The 25,095-nt window shown below is 29.8% G+C and overlaps 1 protein-coding gene across 2 annotated transcripts in view; it reads left to right on the forward strand.

Moving 5' to 3' along the window:
- Nucleotides 1-25,095, forward strand: part of LOC135922890 (basement membrane-specific heparan sulfate proteoglycan core protein-like) — a 92,504-nt gene that overhangs the window by 58,853 nt on the left and 8,556 nt on the right. For both annotated transcript variants that reach the window (XM_065457400.1, XM_065457399.1), the window contains exons 16-50: nucleotides 14-133; nucleotides 445-936; nucleotides 1,365-1,486; nucleotides 1,759-1,880; nucleotides 2,003-2,168; nucleotides 2,311-2,394; nucleotides 2,503-2,633; nucleotides 3,249-3,360; nucleotides 6,007-6,123; nucleotides 6,925-7,052; nucleotides 7,347-7,498; nucleotides 7,786-7,886; nucleotides 8,076-8,216; nucleotides 8,444-8,677; nucleotides 9,112-9,198; nucleotides 12,140-12,226; nucleotides 12,284-12,402; nucleotides 12,618-12,732; nucleotides 12,853-12,966; nucleotides 13,122-13,225; nucleotides 13,388-13,477; nucleotides 14,435-14,511; nucleotides 14,803-14,921; nucleotides 15,153-15,342; nucleotides 15,588-15,745; nucleotides 16,195-16,324; nucleotides 16,600-16,970; nucleotides 17,130-17,247; nucleotides 17,465-17,625; nucleotides 18,379-18,496; nucleotides 18,612-18,944; nucleotides 19,378-19,485; nucleotides 19,710-19,898; nucleotides 20,208-20,356; nucleotides 20,673-20,871. In XM_065457400.1, the coding sequence (XP_065313472.1) occupies nucleotides 14-133; nucleotides 445-936; nucleotides 1,365-1,486; nucleotides 1,759-1,880; nucleotides 2,003-2,168; nucleotides 2,311-2,394; nucleotides 2,503-2,633; nucleotides 3,249-3,360; nucleotides 6,007-6,123; nucleotides 6,925-7,052; nucleotides 7,347-7,498; nucleotides 7,786-7,886; nucleotides 8,076-8,216; nucleotides 8,444-8,677; nucleotides 9,112-9,198; nucleotides 12,140-12,226; nucleotides 12,284-12,402; nucleotides 12,618-12,732; nucleotides 12,853-12,966; nucleotides 13,122-13,225; nucleotides 13,388-13,477; nucleotides 14,435-14,511; nucleotides 14,803-14,921; nucleotides 15,153-15,342; nucleotides 15,588-15,745; nucleotides 16,195-16,324; nucleotides 16,600-16,970; nucleotides 17,130-17,247; nucleotides 17,465-17,625; nucleotides 18,379-18,496; nucleotides 18,612-18,944; nucleotides 19,378-19,485; nucleotides 19,710-19,898; nucleotides 20,208-20,356; nucleotides 20,673-20,871 (5,358 nt within the window). The remainder of the gene's footprint in view (nucleotides 1-13; nucleotides 134-444; nucleotides 937-1,364; nucleotides 1,487-1,758; nucleotides 1,881-2,002; nucleotides 2,169-2,310; nucleotides 2,395-2,502; nucleotides 2,634-3,248; nucleotides 3,361-6,006; nucleotides 6,124-6,924; nucleotides 7,053-7,346; nucleotides 7,499-7,785; nucleotides 7,887-8,075; nucleotides 8,217-8,443; nucleotides 8,678-9,111; nucleotides 9,199-12,139; nucleotides 12,227-12,283; nucleotides 12,403-12,617; nucleotides 12,733-12,852; nucleotides 12,967-13,121; nucleotides 13,226-13,387; nucleotides 13,478-14,434; nucleotides 14,512-14,802; nucleotides 14,922-15,152; nucleotides 15,343-15,587; nucleotides 15,746-16,194; nucleotides 16,325-16,599; nucleotides 16,971-17,129; nucleotides 17,248-17,464; nucleotides 17,626-18,378; nucleotides 18,497-18,611; nucleotides 18,945-19,377; nucleotides 19,486-19,709; nucleotides 19,899-20,207; nucleotides 20,357-20,672; nucleotides 20,872-25,095) is intronic.

The following is a 25,095-nucleotide window of genomic DNA, read 5'->3' on the forward strand; positions in this document are numbered from 1 at the left end:
GAAAATTCTTCAGGATTCCAAAAATTCTGCGAGCCCAACGAATATCGTTGTAACAATGGCCGCTGCGTGCAAAAGATATGGCGATGCGATGGAGACGATGATTGCGGCGATCAATCGGATGAACTCAATTGTGGTAACTACTCTTCCATTCTTTTCATTTCAAATAAATATGCTTAAAATCACTAATACACTAATAAGTATGCAATCAAAATTTTCTTGAGCTGTTATACCTTTTAAAAAATAATCAAACAATTATTTACAAACACATTTTGACTAATCTATTTTATTGTAATTTAATGCATATTTTATAGATAGAATTAAAATCTGATTGTTTTATAATAAACGAAATCAATTCTTAGTTTTAAATATCTCACTCACAAGTTATCTTATTTATTTTTTATATTTAAGCATCGTATGTATTTTTTTCAAATCTCTAAAAAATAGCGACAAACGCTCCAGGTTCCACATGCTCCGCTACAGAATGGCGTTGTATGTCTCGTGACCAATGCGTACCGGCATCTTACCAATGCGACGGAGAGACAGATTGCGCCGACAGATCGGACGAGATTGGCTGCTCCCCACCTGTTATAGTATCCCCTCCCACCCGCTATGTAACAGCGCGACGTGGAGAGACCGTACAGATCACATGCGCTGCCCGTGGAACACCCGTGCCATTAGTGTCTTGGCGACTTAATTGGGGTCATCTGCCCGCCGGTCCACGTGTCTCCTCCACGAGTCACGATGGGCGCGGTATATTGACCATCCGTGGGGTCAGAAAAAGCGATCAAGGAGCATACAGCTGTGAGGCTATCAATAATCGAGATGCTATCTTGGCTACTCCCGACGCTATTCTCACCATTGTAGGTGATGATGATCTCACGCCTACCACCCATACGCCACCGTCTTATTCCCCACCACGAGAGAAATCCTCTCCTGGTACTATCCATTTATTTATGACATTTTTTCCCATTACCCTGCACTCAAAATTAGCGCTAATTCGCGGCGTTAATATAAAAAAATATGTATTTTTATATAATTCGCAGCGAATTCGCGCATATTTTATATACTTCGCCACGAATTTGCGCTAACTGTGAATGCAGCCTTAAGTTGAGGCGTTTTATTGTAATAGTCGTTTTTTAAATTATGGAATTGTAACTGAATCCGCGTGATTATCATACGACTTTTAGGAAATTTGATCTTTAATTCTTCAAAACCTAAATTGATATTTAATATAAGTTTATGTATAATATAAAATAAAACGAGGAAAAAATTGTATGGGAAAAGACCCTAAATTCAATAAAAGTATATTATTATTGAAATTATCCAATGTTGTGTAAATATATTAAATAAATAATTTCGAAAAGGTTCAATATGCCAGCCTCCTTATTTCAATAGCAACGCGAGAACTCCCTCAGATTGTGTGTCCTGTTTCTGTTCCGGCAGGACTACCCAGTGCTTTAGCAGCGACCAACTATATTTATCGCAAGTAGTTTATTCGTTTAGCTTGAATTAAAATAAATATATATTTTAATACCACGATAAAATAAAGAACTATAATTTTTTGACAAAGAAAATAATGGAGAAAACACTTATTTGAGTTTAATTTTTTAAAATTATAATTATTTTATTCATTTAATTCTAGTATTTTTATAATACATATTTGATGCATTCGTTAACATTCCTTCATGATTTTAAATTTCGGGTTTACTTATTTAAATTCTAATATTACTTTTTAAGTATATATCCACACTTTAAAAGATCGCCTTACGTAATACGATAAACCTAGCAGAAATAGACGGTACACCTATACCCACTAATTTCATTCGCCCTTTACCCGACGGAGTTTCGATCCAAAATTTAGCATTACTATCCAACAATAGGCAATAAATATAATGCTATATATTAGTTAAACGTCATATAATTTTTTTTATTCATCTCGCTACAAACTCCATTTATCATCTTTTAAATAATTGACTTATAAAATTATATTAATTAATAATAGGAATTACAATCAAAAGCCTTGTTTTATCTTTCTTACTAGTGAATTCTTGGGCAATAGACTGAGGAGCTATAGTACGCCCTTGACCTTTGAATTGTTTTACACAACACAGGATGGCAGGCTTACTTCCGGATCAAGAAAATTGAATCATCCGATCCTTATACTCGAGGTGTGGGTTTAGCTTTTTAATTAGCTATTTTTAACTTTTTAACTATTTCTTCCATGCTTTGAGAGAATAGATTTACTAGTTCATTCGTTATAGCTAACCAATATATTTCTTATGTTTAATATAAACGTTTAATTCATTTTAGGGTGATAACAAAATATTATATCATTACTTGCCTTATCTCCCGCAACCCAACGCGTTTCAAAGAATCAAAATCAATCTGGTCGAAGTATAATTTCAATTCTTTAATATTTTCTATTCAATCGTTAATATAGATTACATAAATTATTACACATTGTATATACCTTTTTTAAAAAATATTTTACATCTCATAAAGAATTCTTTCACTCCCTCATCCAATCCAAACTATCCCGAACCTGTTTCCAGGCAAACTTTAATGTCAGTCTTGCAGAATGTTAAATCAATTAAGTTACTAGCTTTGTATGACCCAAGTCAAACCCTAGTCCGGTATACCAATTTTTTATTTTTTTCATTATATTTTTTAATTCCAGTGATACTTATTTTTTTTAAGAATTCTGAATATTCTTAACAATATGAACATTAGGTCACACTTAGGAACTAACCAATGGCATGCTATTCAGAATAGAGAACAAAAAAGAAAACTTCGCCCTCAGCCTAAAAATTTATAGTGTCTCATTCTTAAAGCAAAAATTAGAAGATAATATAAGTATCTCTAATGAAACCCATATATTATTAAATTATCGCTCATAAGGTGTAAACTTCATCCGATCAAATTTACAGGCAATCGATTAAAATAAATTATCATGACATCTAACTAACTCTTATATAAGATAATTTTGGGGAATTTTTTTTAACGTAAAAGGGCGGAGGAGTTTCCTAAGGATACGTTGGCCCTAAATCAGTCTCATAAATATTTTTACATTTTCCACAATTCCCCCTTTTTCAATTTACTAGTTCTTTTTCCTTTTTTTTATTGCAAAAGGAAGTTGCATCTTATAAGATACCTTTGAGGTGGAACGAGTGTAGTTTTTTTTTCAGAAAAATATTCACACCACCACCACCCTATTAATTGATCTTTCTTAAAAACAACGTTACCTTTAGCTTAACCAAAATTAATATGGGAGATGCTGGGACCTATAACCACGGTAAAGGCAAAGCTGTTTTGGTGGAAGAGTGCAGATGCCCACCCGGGTATTCGGGATATTCTTGCGAGGTTCCTTAATATCAAAATTTTTGTAAATTTCTTCAATAATTTATTTAGCCCTTTTCAAAAAATATATACGGTGAATTCCATATCAAATCAACCAAGGTTTCAACCCGACCCCCTTCAATTTTTCTTAAATTTTGTATACTGGTAGTATATACTTTAACTAAGAAAAAAATGAAATTTAACCTTCCAACACTGTTTATCCGCTAAGATATAGCCGTTTAAAGTGCGAGAAAATGGTACATTTTTTACAAAATGTACCTCATTTATTTTCAAATATCTTGAGAAATAATTAAGTTAGAAAAATAATTTAAATTTTATTTTGTAGCTTAATAAAAGTTCTTTAAAATGACATAAAAATTAATATGATAGACATTTGATTAATATCGAAAACCAGATGTGTAAAACAGTAAATGGCCATGGAAAAAAAAGGTATTTTTTTAAATTTTTTTTTCTGTAGATAGATATCACACTGCTTTATATTTGTACAAAATCGTAGACTGGGATCAACTTAGGAGTTATGCATCTTTATATAGCTAAAATTGAATAAATTTAACATTAATATCATCATATTTTAATTTAATGAATAGTTATGAAATAATGTTAATTTAAAAATTATGTGTAAATGATAGGCCCTTACTTTTTTTTATCTTTATCAAAATTTTTGAGAAGTGGCTGGAATAATGAGCTTTGCTTAACACTTTAGTTAAATTTTGTCTCAAAGTTACTTGACAAAATAATTCTAAACATATTTATGACTTTATTTGCCTCAAATTGCATTACATATAATACAATCAAAAATTTATAATTAAAATATATCATATATTATAATCATCCAAGGAATTTTAATAAATTATGACTTTTGTTTTCGTCTAGGGAAATAAAAGCTTGGAACTTTGTGTTCCAGAAATTCTCTTTTCTCTCAAAAATCTGCTTTCAAGATGACTTTCTATGTTCATATATTCGTTATTGCTCATAAATATATAATTTACCCCATAGATATTATTTCTTGCATAGTTAAATAAATCTATTCTTGTCAATATGTGATGTTCATATGGACGTTGCAAGCTTGCTCGAGCTGCTAACCGTTTAGTAACGGCCCCCAAAATATCGCATGGACTTTTACCTTGTGCGGTTTCAAAAAATGTCACTCAGCCTTTATCCCAAAATCATTATCATGATTGTAGAGATATTAAATCTATTATTTTTATATTGGTTATTGCTCCATCAGAAAAATAATAAATTTTAGCCACTCTATTAAATCTTTCCTCCAAGAATACGATCAATTTTTTAAATAAATAAAATGCACATGCGTTGTGCTTTAAACAATCTGATATAACCACTAAATTTACATGTTTTATTATGTTGTTCTCACGGTAATAAATTAAAAAGAGTTGATAGTGACTTGATTATTGGTCTGATTAAATCCTTATGCATGGTTCTTCACTACAAATGCATAGTTTTCTGAAAAGTCTGCAATAACTAAGAATTCGCCAACATTTAAATTGAATTTTAAAAAGTTTCGAATTCATGATTATCATGAAGCTATAAACATATGAGGAATTAAATTGTTTAATTATTCAATTAAATAATCTACAAATTCATCAGCGGATTTTGTCAGTGTTTTGAGGGTAGTTCGATCAACTGCTATCCATTGTTTGAATGTTTTATAATCTATAGAATTCTCGTAAGATAATATATTAAGCCTTTCTTTTAATTTTGAATATATGGGGGAAAATTTATTGTTGAATTTCAAATTTGGTAGATTATTTTATACTAAATAAAATATTTAAAATTATTTTGTCAAGTAATTTTAATTTCGAGATAAAATTTTAAAGTTTTAAACAGCTCACTATCCCAGCCACCTCTCAAATTTTTTTTATAAAGATAAAAAAAAGTAAGGGCATATCATTTAGACATAATTTTTAAATTAACATTATTTCATAACTATTCATTAAATTAAAATGTGATGATATTAATGTTAAATTTGTTCAATTTTAGCCATATAAAGAGTAATAACTCCTAAACCCATGTTGATCCCAGTCTAGGATTTTGTACAAATATAAAGCAGTGTGATATCTATCTACAGAAAAAAAATTTTGAAAAAAAAACATTTTTTTTCTATGGCCATTTCCGGTTTTACACATCCGGTTTTCGATATTAATAAAATGTCCATCATATTTATTTTTATATCATTTTAAACAACATTTATTAAGCTACAAAATAAATTTAAAATATATTTCTAACATAATTATTTCTCGAGATATTTGAAAATAAATGAGGTGCATTTTGTCAAAAATGTACTATTTTTCTGCGCTTTAAACGGCCATATCTTAGCCGGTAAACAGTGTTGGAAAGTAAAATTTCATTTTTTTCTTAGTTATTATAGTATATACTACCAGTATACAAAATTTAAGAAAAATTGGAGGGGGTCGGGTTGAAAATCGACTTTTTTTTGTTGATTTGATATGGAATTCACCATATATACTACACAATGCTATTTAGTTTTCTCATTTAAATAAATTTTTATATCTAAATTTATGGTTCCTTGAGGAACAAGGTTGTCTTCCACTGTATATTAGAAGTCATTTAGTAAATAAGATCATGATTTTCAAATATATTAGATTATTTATTAATTGTTGACATCATAAGAAATGTAGCGATGGTTACGAATTAGACAAACGACCTGGTGATAGTTTAGGCTCTTGCGTTTCATGCTCATGTAATGGGCATTCGAATCAATGCGATCCCGTGAATAAAAGATGCACGGTATAACCAAAATATGAATGTGTTTTGAATTAATCCATAATCCTGCAATCATGGTGGGCGCTAATTCGCTACCCCGCAAGATCAGCGCATATTTTATATAATTCATCGCCGCGAATTCGTGCTAACTGTGAATGCAGGATATTATTTATATATCCAAATATTTTAAAGGTAATTTCTTTAACTTTAGTTTCCCCCCCCAAAAAATCAGTTTTTTAAATATAAAAATAAACATTTTTTTAAATGCACATATCCTATCTTACTATTTTTTCAAAATTTTTCAAAATTTTATAAAACTTCATTGTTTAAATAAACAATAATTTTGCAATCTTGAGGATGCGTTCTAACCAGTTCATTTTCTTTTAATTCTAAGCTGATCTGAATGGAATGTCTTTTTTAGGTCAAAAATAATAATACTCCGTCTTGATACTATCACGTCATCACCCTTATGCAGAATTCTATTAAAAAATGTATATTTTAGCTGCTCAGAATTAAAAACAAAAATGTTTTTTTATTATAGGTCCAATGCTGCTCTTGACAAATCATTTACGAATAATGTACCAAGATGCCACTAATTTTTTGTTGATCTATATACTAATACATTATTGCGTACGAAAAGTAGATAATCAAAACTTGTTCCAAGTTTATTTGAGAATAAGAACGAATAACGAATTTGGGACTAAATTCTTTTTAGCAATTTTCTAATATTTTTTTTAAAATAAGGATTGGTTAATTATTCTATCAAAAGAAACTTGAATGCATATAAAATTGTAATAATCATTTAAAAATAATTTATACCAATAGAATTGTCAACACAATACTGAAGGGGATAGATGCGATAGATGCAAGATAGGATATTATGGTAACGCACTAACGGGAACCATTAACGATTGTAAGCCATGCGCTTGCCCGTTGACTCATCCATCCAACAAGTGCCTACATATTATTATTAATTAAAAAATTAAAACTTCCCTCCCCTTAGACATTGAAAATGTATCCCATTCTTCATCATCCATTTCCATTTTTATCATATTAGTTTTGGTGGCCAGTATTTTTGAAGAATACTAGGTGATCCAACGCAATCATTAGAATTTGCCAGGTCTGGCGATATCCTAGCTTCTTTCTTTTAAGAGATTTAAAATAGATACGAATTCGTATCTCATAAGTGTAACGACACCATTTAGGTTAAAAAGAAATGTCTTGTATAAATGATAATTGAATAAAAGCTTCTCTCCCACTTGCGTTCTCGATAGCGACAACCAAATGACTTGCAATCAGTGTCCGAGAGGGTTTGCTGGCAGAAAATGCCAAGCCTGCGCTAACGGCTACACCGGAAGCCCCACGAACGTAGGCGACTCATGCCGACCAATAGCTCCAAGTTATATTTAATTTTTTCATCATCACATAGTTATTCTTATATATAAAGAAAACTGGAAAAAGAAGAGGGTGGCTTTCATTTTCAATCGAATCGAGAAATAACAGAGGAATATAATATATAGCTCTTACATAACCCCATTCTTAAACTTTCCTCAAACTCCATATAAGATTCATTATATTTATAATATTCATGGATGAATGAGAAAAGGCTTATTAAAATTCGAAGGGGGGGGGGAAGAAAAGTTAGTTAAAAATAAATTCCATTTAAATGTGGCTAAATTATAAAAGGCACTCCTTCGGTACAAGACAGACCTCCCATTTCAAGTATCTGCGATTTAAGGGGTGCTTTGAGTCCTTATACCGATCGGTCCGGTGCTTGCATGTGCAAAGTAATTAATTAATAATTTTATTATTAACTCATTGGCAATGACAAAAGAACGTAAGTTTTTCCAATTTATATTCTACTACGAATAATATCATTTTAAAAAGTTGATTTAAAAAAATTATAAATAACATTTAAAGCAATACACTCCATTAATTTTAAAAAATAATATCATATTTATCGCTTTTTGGTATAGGCTCTTACTTCTGGTCCAACTTGCAACACTTGTAAAGCCAACGCTTTTTATCTAGCCCAGGAAAATCCTAATGGGTGCATTGGATGCTTTTGCATGGGAATCAGCAAAGACTGCCAAAGTTGTAGGTTTTTCAGGAAGAAGGTTAATCATTAAATCATATTATACGAATCCTATTTATTATTCAAATTTCCCCTTTTTTTATATTAAATTTGCCTGAGAAAATTATATTGGTTTATATTTTAAATTTTTTTTAGGTCAATTAGATGATGTTAAATTCTTTGATCGGTAATTAGGAAATTCAGATTTCTAAAAAACTATATCATTATTTTTATACAATTACTAACAAATTTTCATCCTCTTCAAAAAAGGTATCATATCCTTTGGTATCCCGGGGCCAGTCTCCGCGAGAACTGGTGACAAAGCACGCTATCGCTCCGTCATCATCGGAACAGCGCATCGGAAGCCAAGAAGATGTGGGCATACCTTTCGTAGTAACCGCTAACGATCCTCGCGGAACCTTAGCGGAGGTAAAATTTAACGGCGACACTGGTCGCGTTCCCACTCTCTATTGGAAACTGCCTTCCCACTATCTAGGCAACAAGGTTAGTTTATTTATCTAATCGTCATAGCTTATATCAGAGACCTGCAGTGATAGCCGGATTTTTTTAAACAATTATTTGCTTCCATCCGGATTTTTTTAAATATATTATATTTATTTTTGATTTTTATAGCTAATAATGGCCAGTTAATACGGCCCGGCCCGGGTATATTTTAAAAAAATGGAAAATACGGCCCGGTTTGGGCAAGGCCTGCAGGTCTCTGGCTTATATATTAGTGTTGAAAAAAAATTTTTTAATCTTTAACAGGACAGTAATTATTTTTATCTATTTTTTAGCAGATGAAATATTTTGTTACTTACTGGAGTTTTTTTTTATTTTTAAACTCATTTTATACATACTTCAAAATATTTTTTTAACTAAATTTAACTTAGTTTTTCTCAAATGTTTTTCAAAATAAATAAATAAAAATGCTATAGGTAAGTTCCTATGGTGGTCATATTAGGTATTCGATACAGGTAAATGGCTATGGGCATCCCAATACTGCGCCGGAAGTCGAGATTATGGTCAGCTTATTTTTAAAAGAAACTTGATTTGATTGAAGGGGAAATTAAATGCATAGTTTAAAAAAATAAATATGCACCTATATATATTATTACTCGCCTAACTGCCGACCTCTTTCCTTTATGGTTCCTTGATTTGAGTGAGTCCTATAAAAAATACGTAGTGAATGGTGAATTAAAATATGAGCATTTGATCACTCCGTGAAAATGTGTTAATATTAGTGCTGTAAACGTTACTATAAAAAGAAACGCGTTATCGTTACGTCTGAAAAAAGGAACGCGTTACCGTTACTCGTTACCTTTTTAAAAAAGGCGCGTTACTGACTATTCAAATAAGTAACTGGTTATTCGTTACTTAAAAAATTAAATATTATATACAAAAAAAATATTTATTATTTTCTTACAATATATAATATAAATAAAATTATACAAAAATAATATATTATTCATAAGATAAAATCTTTTTGTAACAATTTTTATTTATTTTTAGCAACAATTGATTTTCAAATTGATCAGATAAACAAGAGCGCTTAGTACTCAGCCAGCACAGCTTTCGCCGTGTTAAACACACATTCAATTGGCGCAGAGGATGGGAGAGTTGAATTATATTTACTAAATAAAAAATTTTAATTCTGGGAATTTATTAAAGATATTTAAAGAATTATCTTTATTTTGAAAAATACTTAATAGACCATCTTCACAAAGATTCATTCATTTCCTCATCAAAAAAATATTTATCTTGTGTTTGATAAAGGAATTAAGTCTGCTATTTCTTTATCAAGATCTTTTCTTGAACTGAGATTAAGTTCTTACAATCTTCTTTTGTTGACCTCTAATTTTAGCCAGGGCCAATTCAATTAAATGCGGGTGAATATTGCGGATAATATATATTCATTATAGATGTGTTTGAATCTATTGAAAATAAAAGATAATTGAAATATAAATTGTAAGCAATATTTGAACTGTAAACATTTTATCTATACCTTCCAGGATTGAATTAATAAGCGGCTTACAAAACTTGAAATTATTTAAAGCCAATTTTTAAGTTTTAATATTATAATAGTTATGGTGGGAGTGAGATATCCCAAATGCATTTTTTCTTCAAAATTGAAAGAGCCGTAGCAATCGGTTCCATAACCTATAAAATCATTCATATATATACATATCATATTTCTTAATTAGCACTAACCATACAATATTCATCCATGAAGGATTTGTCGTTATCTGAAAATCTCTATAATTTAGATTTATCACAGAATTCGTCAAATTTTCAATTCTCCTTAATAATACTATCTATTGACAATTTTTGTGATACACAATTAATCCACTAATTTCTTTGCCATTGCTAATGTGGTGGCAAAATCATAAAGATATCGATACAAATTACTTTATTTTAAATTTATTTATTATAAAATATAACTAACTTACTATTAACCTAATAAATTCTATATATATACTTTTCAAAAGTAAATAACAATCAATGTAACTATAAGATTAATATTATGTTAAGCGAAAGAAATAATATAACAAGTAGGTAGGTTAATATAATTTAAAATAAATTTCGAATGTATTAACATTCCCCCTTCTGTTCTTTCTTCAATCTTTCTGTGTTCGTCACAGTCGTCTTGGAACTCGCTTCCAATCGTTTGTTGTTTTTGTACGTTCTCCTATCTCTTTTATCCTCGATCCCGTTCCGTTCAAATCGTTATCATTAATTCGTTGTTTAATATAGAATAATTTGTCGAATGTAAATAAGAGTAATGGAATTGGAATATAGAATGAATTAGAAGAATATTATATTTAATAGAAATTATTGAATAAGAAGGATATACGTATAACAATTTGAAACTAAACCAATAGCAATACTAAAACAAGAAATATAAGATATTTTTTAAACCCAATATAATATTTTGAACCGATACCAATATTTTGTTAATTTTGGATTTTTTATGTTGGTTCCCGGCCCTATAATATATTATAATTTAATTGTTTATATTTTAATTTCATGATTAAGCTTTTTAAAATATTATGAAAGAATACTTCTTTTAAATGGTTATTTTATCATGTCCATGTCTATTATTAAAGTAATGTTTAAAATAATAATATATGCTGGACATTGAGATTGAAATATTTGCTTTAGTAAATAATTTACATTTACAAAGTGTAGACTTGGTACCCTTAATTTTCTTTATTGATGTAAAATATGTTTCAAATTGGGGCCAGGGAAGTGTTAAATCTTCTTCTGGAGAAGTATGTACTATGGACATAATATTCTTAAAATAAATTATTAAATAGAATAATAATATAACATTTACTTTGAATTTTGATTGAATATTAATTAGATTAACATTTGACTGAAAATTTAACGAGAATTTAAAATGAAAATGAAGGAATGGTATTTGATATGATTTAAAAACTCGGCTTAAATTATTTATATTAAAAAATAAATAAAGGTTTTATTGTACAATAAATATGTTTTTCTTTTTTAAATATTTTTTACGGAAAAATTTAAAGTAACGAGCAACGTTTTGCGTTGCCGTTACTCAAAAAGAAGAAACACGTTACCGTTACTCGTTACCTCTAGAAGAAGGTAACGAATGGTTTTACATTTCTTCAAAAAAGGTAACGACGTTGCACTAATTAATATTTATTTATTTTTCTTATTTAAATTATGTTTAAGAACAATTTTTTTTAAAGTTATAGTTAGGAAGGTGCTCGTCTTAACAACTATAAAAAAAATTAGATATAGACCCAAAAATATTTTTCAATTCAAAATGTGTAAAGTTTATAAAAATAAACTAACAAACAATCAACAATAGATTTTTAGACCCTCTTTTCTGTGGCAAATATTACATCGATTATGAAATTCTAACAAATTCTTAATTTTGCCTCCTCTCCTCTTTTCCTGGTTTCTTTTTTAATGAAATATATTTTATTTTTAAAGGGAAATGGTATACATTTAGTGTACGATTCTGATCAACGAAGTCCGATCCCTATCCAACCAGTCGTAAGGATCGTACGATTATATGAGGTATACTTAAATTATTAAATTGATTCATTACATAATTTTCAAATATTTTTTGTTTAGAATAATTGGAAGAGGAATGATGGCAACAGAGCTACCAGGGAACATTTAATGATGGCTTTGGTTAATTTGCAACGAGTCGTTATCAAATTAACTCATTATAACTCTACCCTTTATTCAAGGTTTGACATAATTTACATTCGTTCTATAACACACATAACAAATAAATGGCTGATTATTTTTAACGAGAAAAAGTAGAAATAAAATCCTTATTTATAATTAAAAGGTGGGGGGGGGGGGAATAAAATAAGGAACGATAGGAAGGAAAGGAATTAAAGAGAAAAAAAATATAGAGGAATACTCCTTTATTTCATTCATAAATGGTTTGATATCTTAGCATAAAAGATTTATCGATTGAGTTAGCCGACGAAAATAAGGCCGATTCTTCAGGTATGGCTCATGCTGTCGAAAGATGCAACTGTCCCCCGGGTTACAAGGGACTCTCTTGCGAGGTTTATATTTATTAATTAGTTAACCATTCTCGTGGCATTTTTATTTTTTTAAATTTAATTTTAGAAATTTTTTCCAACTTTCTTAATTTTTTTACCAGAATTTAATATTTCGATTTTAAGAAATGCGCGCCAGGATACACAAGAACAGAAGGAGGCTTTTACCTGGGATTATGCAAACCTTGTTCGTGTAATGGTAGATCTAACGAATGCGACACCAATAATGGTGTATGCAAGGTTATCATTTATAAATTATATTTTTTGAGATCTCGACTTTCGTATCTCATATAGTGAGAAAAATTTTACCAAAAAAGGTGGTATTTACTCAGCTTGTGGTAAAACAAAAGTATTCCCATATCGTTAAATTTTATATGTCATTTATATTAATATAGAATTGTCGCGATTCAACTGGCGATAACTGCGATAGATGTAATCCAGGTTTTTACGGAAGACCGCAAGATTCGTGTAGACCCTGTTCATGTCCAGCTATAGCTGGGTGAATACCAATTTTTTTTTCTCTTTCAAATATTGTTATTTATTTTAATAAATAAAAATTTTACATGAAAATTTGAGGACGGGGCAATTTGGGTGAATTGAATTGTTTTTAAATATTAATATTTAAATAAACCTTAGCCATAACTGAAAAAAATATTATTAGCATACCCGGAACATGCCGTATAGATATGAGAGACAATCAGGTCACCTGTGAAAGATGCCCACCGGGGCATATAGGAAAGAAATGCGAAAGGTATAATAGCTAAAAGTTTCAACCTTTTTTTATTGTTTGCCAAAATTTATAATAATCGATTTCCTAGAAAATTTTTAATACACTATTGATTAAATTTAAATTTGATTTTTCTACTATTTTTTTTGTTTTGTTTACCTAACAGTTTTAGAAGAGTCAAAAAATCTGGGTAAGTATATATATTTTTTTTCTATAACCAAAAAAAATACAGCGTTGAATGACTTTCGTTCGTAAGTCAATAAAATTGCACTTCTGGTTTCTTTCGAAATTTCCTTTTGTTTAACGCTAAACGCGGTTGCCTCTTGTTATTGCCATTTATTTTTTCCTTTTCATTCTATAGAACCGTGGTTTTAATTCCTTGTTCTTTTTCTATAATTTATTTTCTTCTTCAAAGTTTTTACCTAGATAAAAAAAGAAAACCGAATGTAATATATCTATTTATAATTTTTTGAATGATGAAATTCATTCTAACCTTTACTTATCAATTATTCTATTCCTTCTGGCAAAATGACCGAAAAAAAGGCTCCGATTCTGAATATTTTTAAAAACTAAATGGTGCCTAAAATTTTGAAAGAAGGGCCCCTAGTTCCGTTCGAATTTTCGGTTCTAGTTGCAATCTTTAAAACTTACAATGGCTACTCATAAATTTATTTGTTTTTTAAAAATATTTCTTTGTTTGCCTAGTTGATAATTGTGTGAGCATTGGTGTGTGTTTTTAAGTGCATGAACATTATATCCTCGTTTTTTTAAAAATCGTTCGTGAAGTGAAATCATAATTTAAATTATCTTTGTTTAAAAAAAAACATATACCGTATTGTTTTCAGAATAATCATCCAATTATTTATTGTATTTTTTAGCTAACCTTATAATGTATTATACCTGTAAAGAGTTTTCCTTTTTTTTCTTTATTTGGGATTGGGAGCATATCTTAATTTGTTTTTGAAAAATAATATCTTTTAGATGTGCACCACCATATTCTCCCCACCCAAGTAACCCAGATTTGTGTTATTTGCCACCTCAAACCACAACCACCCAAAGTTCTTATTTTTTAAATTTAATTGATAAATAAATTTTGAACATAAATGATAACTTTATGATATATAATTATTAAATTCTTCAATTCTCATAAATTATTATAATTATTTTTCAGGCATAAATTTTGTTATATACTAAATATTACCAAGATTAGTTGTTAAAAAAAAATGAAAATTAGATATTTTTGTAACTTTAAAAAAGATTTTTTTATATATTGAATTGTGAAAAAAGTATTTTTTGTCAAAATTCTCTTCGAAATTTAATATCGAATTTATATATTTATTATTTTAAAGCTACTATCGTGACAGGGAGATCACTGTCTAGCATGTTGAGGATAATTGTCAACGAGCCTCGACACTTAATATTGGATGAAGGGGAAACTGCTACTTTTGTGTGTAATATCATTAAAGACGTAAGTGTTTTAAAAAAATAATCATTCCATTATATCATTTAAAAGGTTTATTTTTATTTTTTCTGCCTTATTTTTCAATTCAATTTTTTTCAGTTATTTAATTTGATATATTTCACATATAATCTAAATATTTAAAAATTATATATTTTTTAAAAAACATTAAAATTTATCGGAATCACAAACTATAAAAATTATTTGATCATAAAATTAAATAAATAATATAATTTAAAGTCACAAGAAGGATTCAAGATATCTTGGGCCAAACTAGGTTACTCTAACAAGCCTTTACCCGATAAGGCGGAAGATTTGATAGGGATTCTCAAGATTCCTAATGTCAGGCTCGAGGACTCTGGCTTGTACATTTGCACGGCATCCACTAAATATCAAATCTTCGAAGCCCAAGCTCGATTAGACGTTAAAGGTATTAAAAAGTTTTTTTAAAAATAAATTTTTTTGCATCAGCTCTTTTGGATTCTCTAACCTCAACTATATCTCACTAATTATAAATAATCTTGCTCATTTCATTAATTTGCCTGCTCCTATTCCCATCATTTCTAGTAGTAAATATTATATTTATATACCAATTTGATAAATTTCTCTACATAATATGATGAACTATTCTTTTTTACAAACGAACTATACCACCTTGACACTTAATTAATCAAGCTAAAAGATACGAACAATTGAAAGTATTCGTAATACCGACGCTGATCAATGCCAACGAAGGCGATGACGCTTCTTTTGATTGCCAGGTTCAAGGCGGTAACGGAGACGTAGTAATTAATTGGTACAAGCACAACGATAATTTGCACCCTTCCTATAAGGTTATTCTCTATTTCCTATTTTTTTCCTCCAACCAATGACTATAATACTAACCTAAACCTACGAATTGTTCATTAAAAAGTGTATGTACATTAAAGTCTGCCATTGAAATGCATTTAGACGAAATGTGATAGGCATTTAAATGCCTGACGTCCACCTACACCAATGACATTGACTACAGCTGACTCAATGTATGTGCACTTTTGATAACTGAATCGAGTCATGGTTAGTAATAATCGTTCTCTGCCAACTTTTTAAGAAAATTTTGCTGTAATAATTTGATAAATATATATAATTAATTATACTTTAAAAAAACGTTTGCGCTCTTCATGTATCTTGTTAACTGAGGTGTATTATGATTAAAGGAATCCATTTTTTAATATGTTACATTTTTCATTATTCATAATTATTTATCCTTCTATAATTATTTCTTTCTCTCTTTACGTAAAAGACAAATGGTACGATAATCGAATTCAAAAATGTCAGATCCTCCGATTCTGGATTGTACGTGTGCGAGGTTTCCAGCCCCAATGGCCGTTACAGATCGACATCTAGACTCCTGGTCGATTTCGCTAAAAGAGGTCACTCTTCATAATACATTTAAAAAAAATAAATAAATCACTCATGCTTAATATAATTCAGAGATTTGCCAAGCCGGCCTGAAGTGAAGCATAAAATGATTTGATTTTAAAAATTCAGGCCCGGGCAAAAACAAATTATAAGCTGGGGGCGAGCGGAACTTAAAAATAAAATACCCTAACGGGCTTTTTACGGCTTAAAGATATTCCAAAAAGCTTAAATGTCTCTGTAGGTCTTTCATGTTGTTAATTGCATTCAAAAATATTTTATTCCCAAGACACTTCTTCGTTGTTTCCATTCACCGAACCCAGAACTAGCCCATCTTCGAAACCCCCTTCATCAATTCCTTTCACTGAATGGGTTACTTTTACATCTGCTAGCATCCCGCAAATTCTCTCAACTTCCACAACAGTATCAACAACAATGGAAAGCTCCTCCCCATCCACATCGCAAACGCCTACATCAACTCAAGCTATTATTACGTTAGCCTCGATTCCTGATGTAGCGCCTATGGCAGTTGCTAGACCGCGAGAACTTTCTTTGAGGATAGGATCGTCAGCAATTTTGGCTTGCGCGATAACTGGGAGACCGGTACCGAATATTAGATGGATCAGGACCGATGGGAAACCTATTAGTGCTAGTCACAAGGTTTTTATCTAAATAAAAATTTATCATACCAGGGAAAGATAAGTATTCCTAGAATAATAAAAAATGATATTCATAAAATTTTATCTTTTGATAATATGTCGTCCGAATCGAATGACTAATTTTAAACTTCTGCAAAATGTTTTTTTATAAAAAAAATAGATATACGGAAACCAACTTAGAATTATATCTGCAGTGGTCGAGGATTCTGGCACATATGTATGTAAGGTTTCGAATTATGTTGGCTCGACCCAGGCCGAGATCACGTTACATGTTAAAGGTAACATTTTTTCGTGAAATTTGGTTGTGAAAATAAATTTATGTTAATTTTAATTTATTTTTAAGAATTTTTATATGATAAATAAAGTATTATGTTTTCTCTCACATTTATTTAGTGGTTTATTTATTAGTCATGCGCCAGTCATAATATTATAAAAACAAACATTTATTAATTTTTTTCCTAAAATTATCATCGACTTATTATTTTGTAAAAAAAGCCTTAAGTACTCCAGGGTTGACGGTGTACCCGAGTAATTCTCAAAGCGTTAAAGTTGGCGGCCAAGTTCAGTTCGAATGCAGATTGAACGCGGGGGAAAGCGGTTCGGCTCTCGTATGGAAGAGATTGGGAAACAAAGAAATACACAGACAAACCACCCAAGTTTGTCGATTTTGCATAATAATTTTTTAATGAATTATTATGTCATCGCTAGAAGAGCTGTGATATATATTAATTAAAATTGTAATCCGAAGGGTTTTTAAGTTGATAATCTAATAAAAATTCTAATCTCTACATCCTTTAAAAAGTTTTAAAATATTATTCGTGCTTGGTAAAAATGACTTTCATATATTACATACAGGGTTGGGCAATATCGCAAATACTTGTATCTTTTTATAAATTTAGAAAAATATTTTGTATCTGTATCATAAATATTTTGTCATCTTTAACTATATAATATAAAATAGATACAGATTTAATTTTCATTATTTTTTGATATATTTAAATGTTCATTTAATTTAAAAAGTTAAATATTTATTTAATGAGTTAAACTGAAACAATTTTTTTTTTAATTTCCCACCAATAATTATTAACATTCCAGATTTAAGAAATTTTTTAAATGTATAGCACTATTCTTAAGCCCAAGTTTAACGGCTATTTTTTGCAAACCTTGTCAATAGGAGATAAGGCATAGATTGTCTGATAAATTATTTGAAAAAATAATTATTCCTATTTTTTTAACACAATGTTCAATATAAAGTTTCATATTATGTCAATTTTTTAAAATATCTATATATTTTTTTTCTATTTTTTATATATTTAATGAATATTTATATCTGTATCCAGATATTTAAAAAAAATAATTTGTCCATTGTTTGATTATGAACCTGAAAATTATTTTGAATGATAAAAAAGGTATTTGATGGCATCTTACGTTTCACGAATGTTGTGGGCAAAGAGAAAGGGGAGTATGAATGTTCATCTTCCAATTCGGCTGGAGTCACTTCGCGCACCGTATCTTTGAACATTGAAGGTTTATTTTCAAATCATAATCTTATTCTGCCTGATATATGGTTTTCCCATTAAAATTAATTTTCTTAGAACTCACATATTTAGTTTCTTTTTATCTATCAAAATAATTTTTAAAGGCGTGCCAACCTTGACTATCACGCCAAGCAGCCCTGTCCGCGCTATTGAAGGTGGTTCTCTTAATTTGGAGTGCACGGCAGAGGGCGAACCTCTTCCTAAGGTTTACTGGTCACTTCCAAAACGGATCGTCGGTACAGAAGGATCTCCCACACTACCTTCTGATGAGGACGATGAGGAATTGAGGGCAGAGAACCGTGAGGTGCGTCGTGGGGACATACCTTCTGCTTCTGCTATTTTTGAGATAACCGATTTACGACCAAGCGACTCGGGCCGCTACGTTTGTACCGCCAAGAACGCCCTGGGCGTCGTTCAAGAAACCCTCGATTTGATAGGTTTTCAAAAAAGCATTAAATTTATATTTTTTTAGTAATATCTTTTATAATATCATAATAAATGCCATTTTTTAGTATATTATTATAGATTTATTTTATTCATGTAATACCTAATTTTTAGGGGCTGTAAAAATAAATATTTTTCAAAAAAGGCAACCTGATAGTAATCGCCTTAAAATGCCATAAATTAATGTTGCTTATCAGAATTTCTATTGTTAGGGGTCTTTTATTTACAGAAGAATGGGGTGGGGGGGGGGTGAAAAATATTTACTATTATTTTAAATATTATTTTGAGAAACTTAAGCCCTCCCCTGTAATTCTAGAATATATTTGTAACCTTTATTATTGGGGGGCCTCTATCTGGTTTTCATAGATTAGTAATCATGATAATTACTTTTATTATCTATTTTTGCTTACTTTACGATGCACATAGTTAATTCTTTGGATGGCAATCATGATATTTTGAACGTTGTGCGAATCCTTCCCAAGTTCTTAAATTACAAAAGCGGTGATAGCACTCAATTGAATTGCATGCTCTCAGGTTTTGTATATAATTCATCTTTACTAGTTAATTTACTATGCAATTTACTTTCTAATATATAAAAATAATCTAAAATGTTTTATATCTATTTTTTAGTATTATTTGCAAAGATCTAATGATAAATAAGACGCAAATAAAGTGTAGAAAAAAAAATACTTATAATTTAATTTTTTTCAATAACTTTTAGATCCTATATTAAAAAATTAATTTTAATAATTGAAAAGGTCAAACTCAATACAAGGTTGAATGGAAGAGGCCCAAAGGATACTTTTTACCCAGAAATTATTATACAGTCGATGATGGGCGTGGTTTAGTCATTCCAAAACTTTCCACAAGGGATGCCGGTGATTACATTTGCGAGGCATCTTTAGACAATGTTTACTTCTCTTCCACCGCTACCATTAATGTTCAAAGTATGTTTTATATGTCTCTTTTTTTGTAAACAAATTGGTTTTAAATTTTGTTGAAGATAAGAATTTAATTTATGTTAAAGCTTACCATAGTTTACTTATATCAACTCTAAATCATATATAAAGTTATAAACGACTAAGTTTTTATAATCAATAAGATTACGCAAGATTCTATTAAAAAATATATTATTCGTTTTTAGGGCCTGTCTGTTTCTAAGATAGAATTTTAATGATCCTTTTTTAAATATTTATTATTTAATTATAACATGCACTTTTAACCTTAACCTCCCCCACCCCCACCAATTTTTATAGGAAGGATCGAATTAACGGTATCACCCGCTACGCAAACTATCGAAGAAGGTCATTCATTTACCATAGCCTGCTCGGCGCGTTTCTTAGATGATATAGACGATAGCAGTAGCAACACGCACGATAACTTCGTAAAATTGACGTGGTCCAAGGTTCGAGACATTTCTTTTAATAATAAAAAAAGATAGAATGTAATTACACAGAATAAAAACTATATAGATCATAATCTTTCTTTGATAACTAACCCCGAAATGATCCTTAAAAGTTTGAAATGATTATCTCAGAAATCGGGTTAACTTCTTTAATAAAGGAGAAAATACGCCATGGATCACGTGGCTCGTCAAACTTTAGTTCAAGTGTAGGACTCTTTTTCCTTAAGAATAAGAAATATTTTTCGTGGGTAGGGCACTGGGATTGTAGTTTATAAGTGTTAAATGATATTAACCCCAATAATTATCACATAAAAAGGTTTCTATGGGTGAGGCCTCCTCGTCCCCGGACTGGTCCCAATTTCTGCGAAGCGGGGTGTCCGATTACAGTGGTCTGCTAGAAGTTACCGAGGCATCCATTGCCGATGGCGGGCGTTATGTGTGCACCGGTCACGACTCGTATGGAAACGCTTTCGATGGTAACGCCATCAGTGCCGACGTTCGCGTCGAGCCCGTAGGTAAAAAATATCAGTCTTAACACTTAAAACATTCATATAGCGATTTACATATACTATAAGAAGTTGATAATTTACTAATAATGGAAATTTATATTATAAAATTCATAATAATTTCTTAGCGCCAATGTTTTTGTTATTAAAAGTCATTCTTTTCTTTGTGGCGATGCCCTTAATCATCATAAATAAATATTACATTTTAAGATAGATAAATATTCAACTAGTTGATATAAAATAAGCCTAATTAAATATTAAAATGGACGGTATAGGTTTCTCCGCAAGATACACTTTTAATTAGGGATTTTGACAATTATGTTTAAAGCAGGGATCCAAACCGAAACGAATATCGGTTCGGTTCAGGTTAGAATAAAAATAACGGTTCAAGGTTCAGGTTCGGTTCGTAAAAAATAAAATTTCGGTTCGGTTCGAACCTCTAAAAACCGGTTAAAATTTTTATATTTAAGCCTACATTCAAATTATGTATAGGGAAGAATATTTTTTTTATTTCATTTAAAATAAAAAACACATTCATAAAACCTTCATTTTTATTAATTACACATTATAAAATAATATTTAATTTGTAAATATAACAAATAAATATCAATGATTAATTTTAATATGAACAATATTTAACTTTATTTACTTAAAAAATTTTTATTAAGCGGCACAATTAATATATTTTCACGATTGTCTCACTCAAATTATATCTATAAGGAGATAGTATAAATTTAATTGTTGAAAACATCTTTCCACACTAACTTAGGTAGCCGGAACTGCCAGTGATATCAGACATTTTACATAATTTTGGGTATCAATTACTCTGATTTCTCCAATAGTAAAATTCTAGGTCCTTTAGAAAAATTAACTATAATCTCCTATTTTTGTAACAGATTTTGTTTGCATCATCTTCCTTTTTTAAGAAGACTTTCTACTAAATCCTCTTCAGATGAAGATATATTAACCGGAGTTGATTCACCTTCACTAGAATCCTCTACTTTATAACAAAGTTTAATTCCATGTTTATTTTAATAATATGCTCTCTAGACTTGGTTTTTTCTTCTTAGTCGGAAGCACCTGATATCTATATAATAAAAATTAAAAATAATAGATAGAAAATTATATAAAGTAAAATAAAATTATTAATTAAATTTATATAAGATATAATATAATCTTAAATTTAGATATAGGCATGACAAAAAGGCATTGTTGTTTAAAAGTTGTTTCTAAAATTCATATCATCTATTATTGAACCAGCAAAGGGTGAAGTAAAAATAGAAATTTCTAATTTAGCTTTTAGCCATATGCCATAAAGACCCTTAAAGTTAGCTGCTCAAGTTGTAATCTTGGTAACTAATTTAATTGGTTTTAGGATATTTATCAACCTAATGATTGCTTCCCATTCCAATGCTGTAAAATAAAGTTCACTATGATACTTGAGACTCAGTACAAGCATTGATTATTATTTTTTTTATTTAAATTTACTGATATTGTTTGTTCTTTTAATACTTCTTCTATCCTCTGTTGACTTGATGAGATCTGACTTTTTCTATTTTATTAGGCTTTTGTTGTGATATTTTGTTAATTTTATCGAATTCTAGAGGGTGGTTTCTTTTTACCTGACGCTCAAGATTTGCTCCATGGTGGCCTTTCATATTTATTTGACAATCAGTAATATTACATTTTGATGTGACATTTATAACACTATATGTAAATAATTTATATATTGGATTTAATTTTTCTCTAGGCATTATAATTTATAAGCTTATGGCAATATACTAGTTTGTAAAAATTATGACTGAATATAATAAAATTTTTTGTAATATACTAGTAATAACTTACACATGATTTTATAAGCATAAAATCATGAGGCTCGAACCGGTTCAGTGGCATTTTAGCGGTTTGGTTCAGGTTGGTCAAGAAATTTTTTTAGCGGTTTAGGTTCGATAAAAAATACCGGTTATTAAGATTTAATGGTTTAGGTTCTGTTTGGATCCCTTGTTTAAAGTGAAAATTGGGTTAAGCTATTATAAAGGGTTCGATTAGTTTAAAAAAAAAAATATATATAAATGAGTGAACTTCTAATCACTATGAAATAATAGTTTTAGTTGGTGAAGCATAAATATAAAATACTTCCAACTTTAACTGATATTAGGTAATATGATAAGAATGAATTTAATTTTTTCAACTAAGAAACAAATGAAACTTTTAATCTATGTAAATAAATCTCCGGCCGTATTTTAATTTTTTTAAATATATTTAGGTGGGCCAGGTCTAAAAATTTTTTTTTTAAATACCTGGGTCTAAACAAATTTTAAAACCTGATATTTATAGCTACTATTATTTATAAAATAAATATAATATTCAAAAAAATCCTGGCCGGGCCTGAAAATAAAACTCGGACGGGGCCGTAAAATTTCTAAAAAAAATCCTGGCCGAGCTTAAATTTTTTTAAAATCCGGGCCAGGTCATGTAAATGATACCTCTGCTCTGATATATATAGGGATATAGTCGGGAAGAGGCACGTGTGCCCCCGCCGATTTATGAAAGATTTAACGTGTCCCGACCAGTAATTCTCGAAGAAATTGTGGACATGGCGTGCCTCCAGAAAATTTTTAACAATGTTATTTTAGTATATTATTAATATTTTTTATTTAACATGAAATAAACATAAAATATTATAGAAACAAAATTGTATTATAAACTCTTCTCATTTTTATTGGTTCTTAAATAAGGATACCCAATAGAAATGGAGGAATGCCATTGTATCCGTTGAGTAGCCATTTACTAGCTTAACCCAGTTTCCCCCGTAAAAAATTTGTAAATTGGATGTCCGCTAATAAAGGTTATGTAACCAAACAAAAAAAAATGCTGCCACAGATTAAATTAAAAATGGCTAATCACATTGATAAACAAACCAATATAATTTTAATACTACCTATTATCTTGTAAAATCAAATCTCCCATTTGTAGATTTTGAATCGTTAATAGATTTACAATAGGACAATTGTACATATTTTGCATTTTAAATATTCTGGTTTGTTAATAATTTAAAGCTTTCCCAAATCTGTGTAGATGAAAATTGTACACAAAATCGCTACCCTGGAAGATGTATCTGCAACATTGTCAAATAAACCAGCCTTGGTTATTTACGTAAAATTGTATTAGGGGGTCCTCTTTTAATAAACCTATTTTTATATTCTAGACCTATGGATTCAAGAGATGCAGAGAGGATTGTTCATATCCTACTGGAGCTTCTTAAATCCGCTGGGTCTAAATTTTGCAAAAATATTGGATTTCTTGTTAACGATGGCGCCAGTGGCGTGACGGAAGAAATCTGGTGTAGCAACGCACCTTTGTACACTATATCCAATCATACTCTGAGTTAACTGAATATTCTTAGCTCATCTGAATTTTCTTAAAAAAATTTGTTGCAAAAAATAAGATTTCTCACAAATTTAGAATTAGCGGTGCCCAATGCAATAAAATGTTTTACAGGTATCAATCACTTTAAAGCCTTTATTGATATTGACACAATATATAATTTATATGGCCAGCCTGACAAAAATTAAAAGGCGTTAGATCAAATAACGTCTGTATTGGGCTTTCAGTTATTTTAGATTGGAAGGGTATGTCTAGCGGTCTTCGTACCGTTAAGACAATTTTAAAACCATGAGGCCTTATATAAATTCAGAAAAACAGTGCAAAATTTAACTGGCCATCCCCCCTATTTTAAAATGGTGATATTTTATAAGATATTTATAATGTTCTGTTTGAATTATTCAATTTGTCTAAGGCTTAAGACAACAATCAATATACCTAAAACTGGAAAATCAATAAAGCTAAACCAATAGTGTTCTAAAATCGTTGAAGGAAATGCCTGGTAGGTTCTAAATCTCTTTTATAATTTTAAAGGAGAACATAAATTTAGATTAGTAATATTGAAGGAAAACAGAAGGCACTCTGGTATCAGCAAAAATTATTTCATTACTGCCTCAATAAACAATATGCAATGGGTTGTTAAATGCTAATTTTATCAATTAGAAAATCTGTATTAAATTATATAGTTTTATCTTTTTAGCTATCTTATCTGATATTGAATATTTATAGAAAGATAACTTTACTTTGTTTCAAACTGAAGCTCGTTGTGGGTCTCGCAATTTATTGGATGAGGGAATTTATTGATAATAATAATATAAGTAGATAATGCATCCGTATGATAGAGTTTCT

This window comes from Gordionus sp. m RMFG-2023, chromosome 1 (assembly GCF_954871325.1).
Source record: "Gordionus sp. m RMFG-2023 chromosome 1, tfGorSpeb1-WG-v2, whole genome shotgun sequence".
In the NCBI taxonomy this organism is placed as follows: domain Eukaryota; kingdom Metazoa; phylum Nematomorpha; class Gordioida; order Chordodea; family Parachordodidae; genus Gordionus; species Gordionus sp. m RMFG-2023.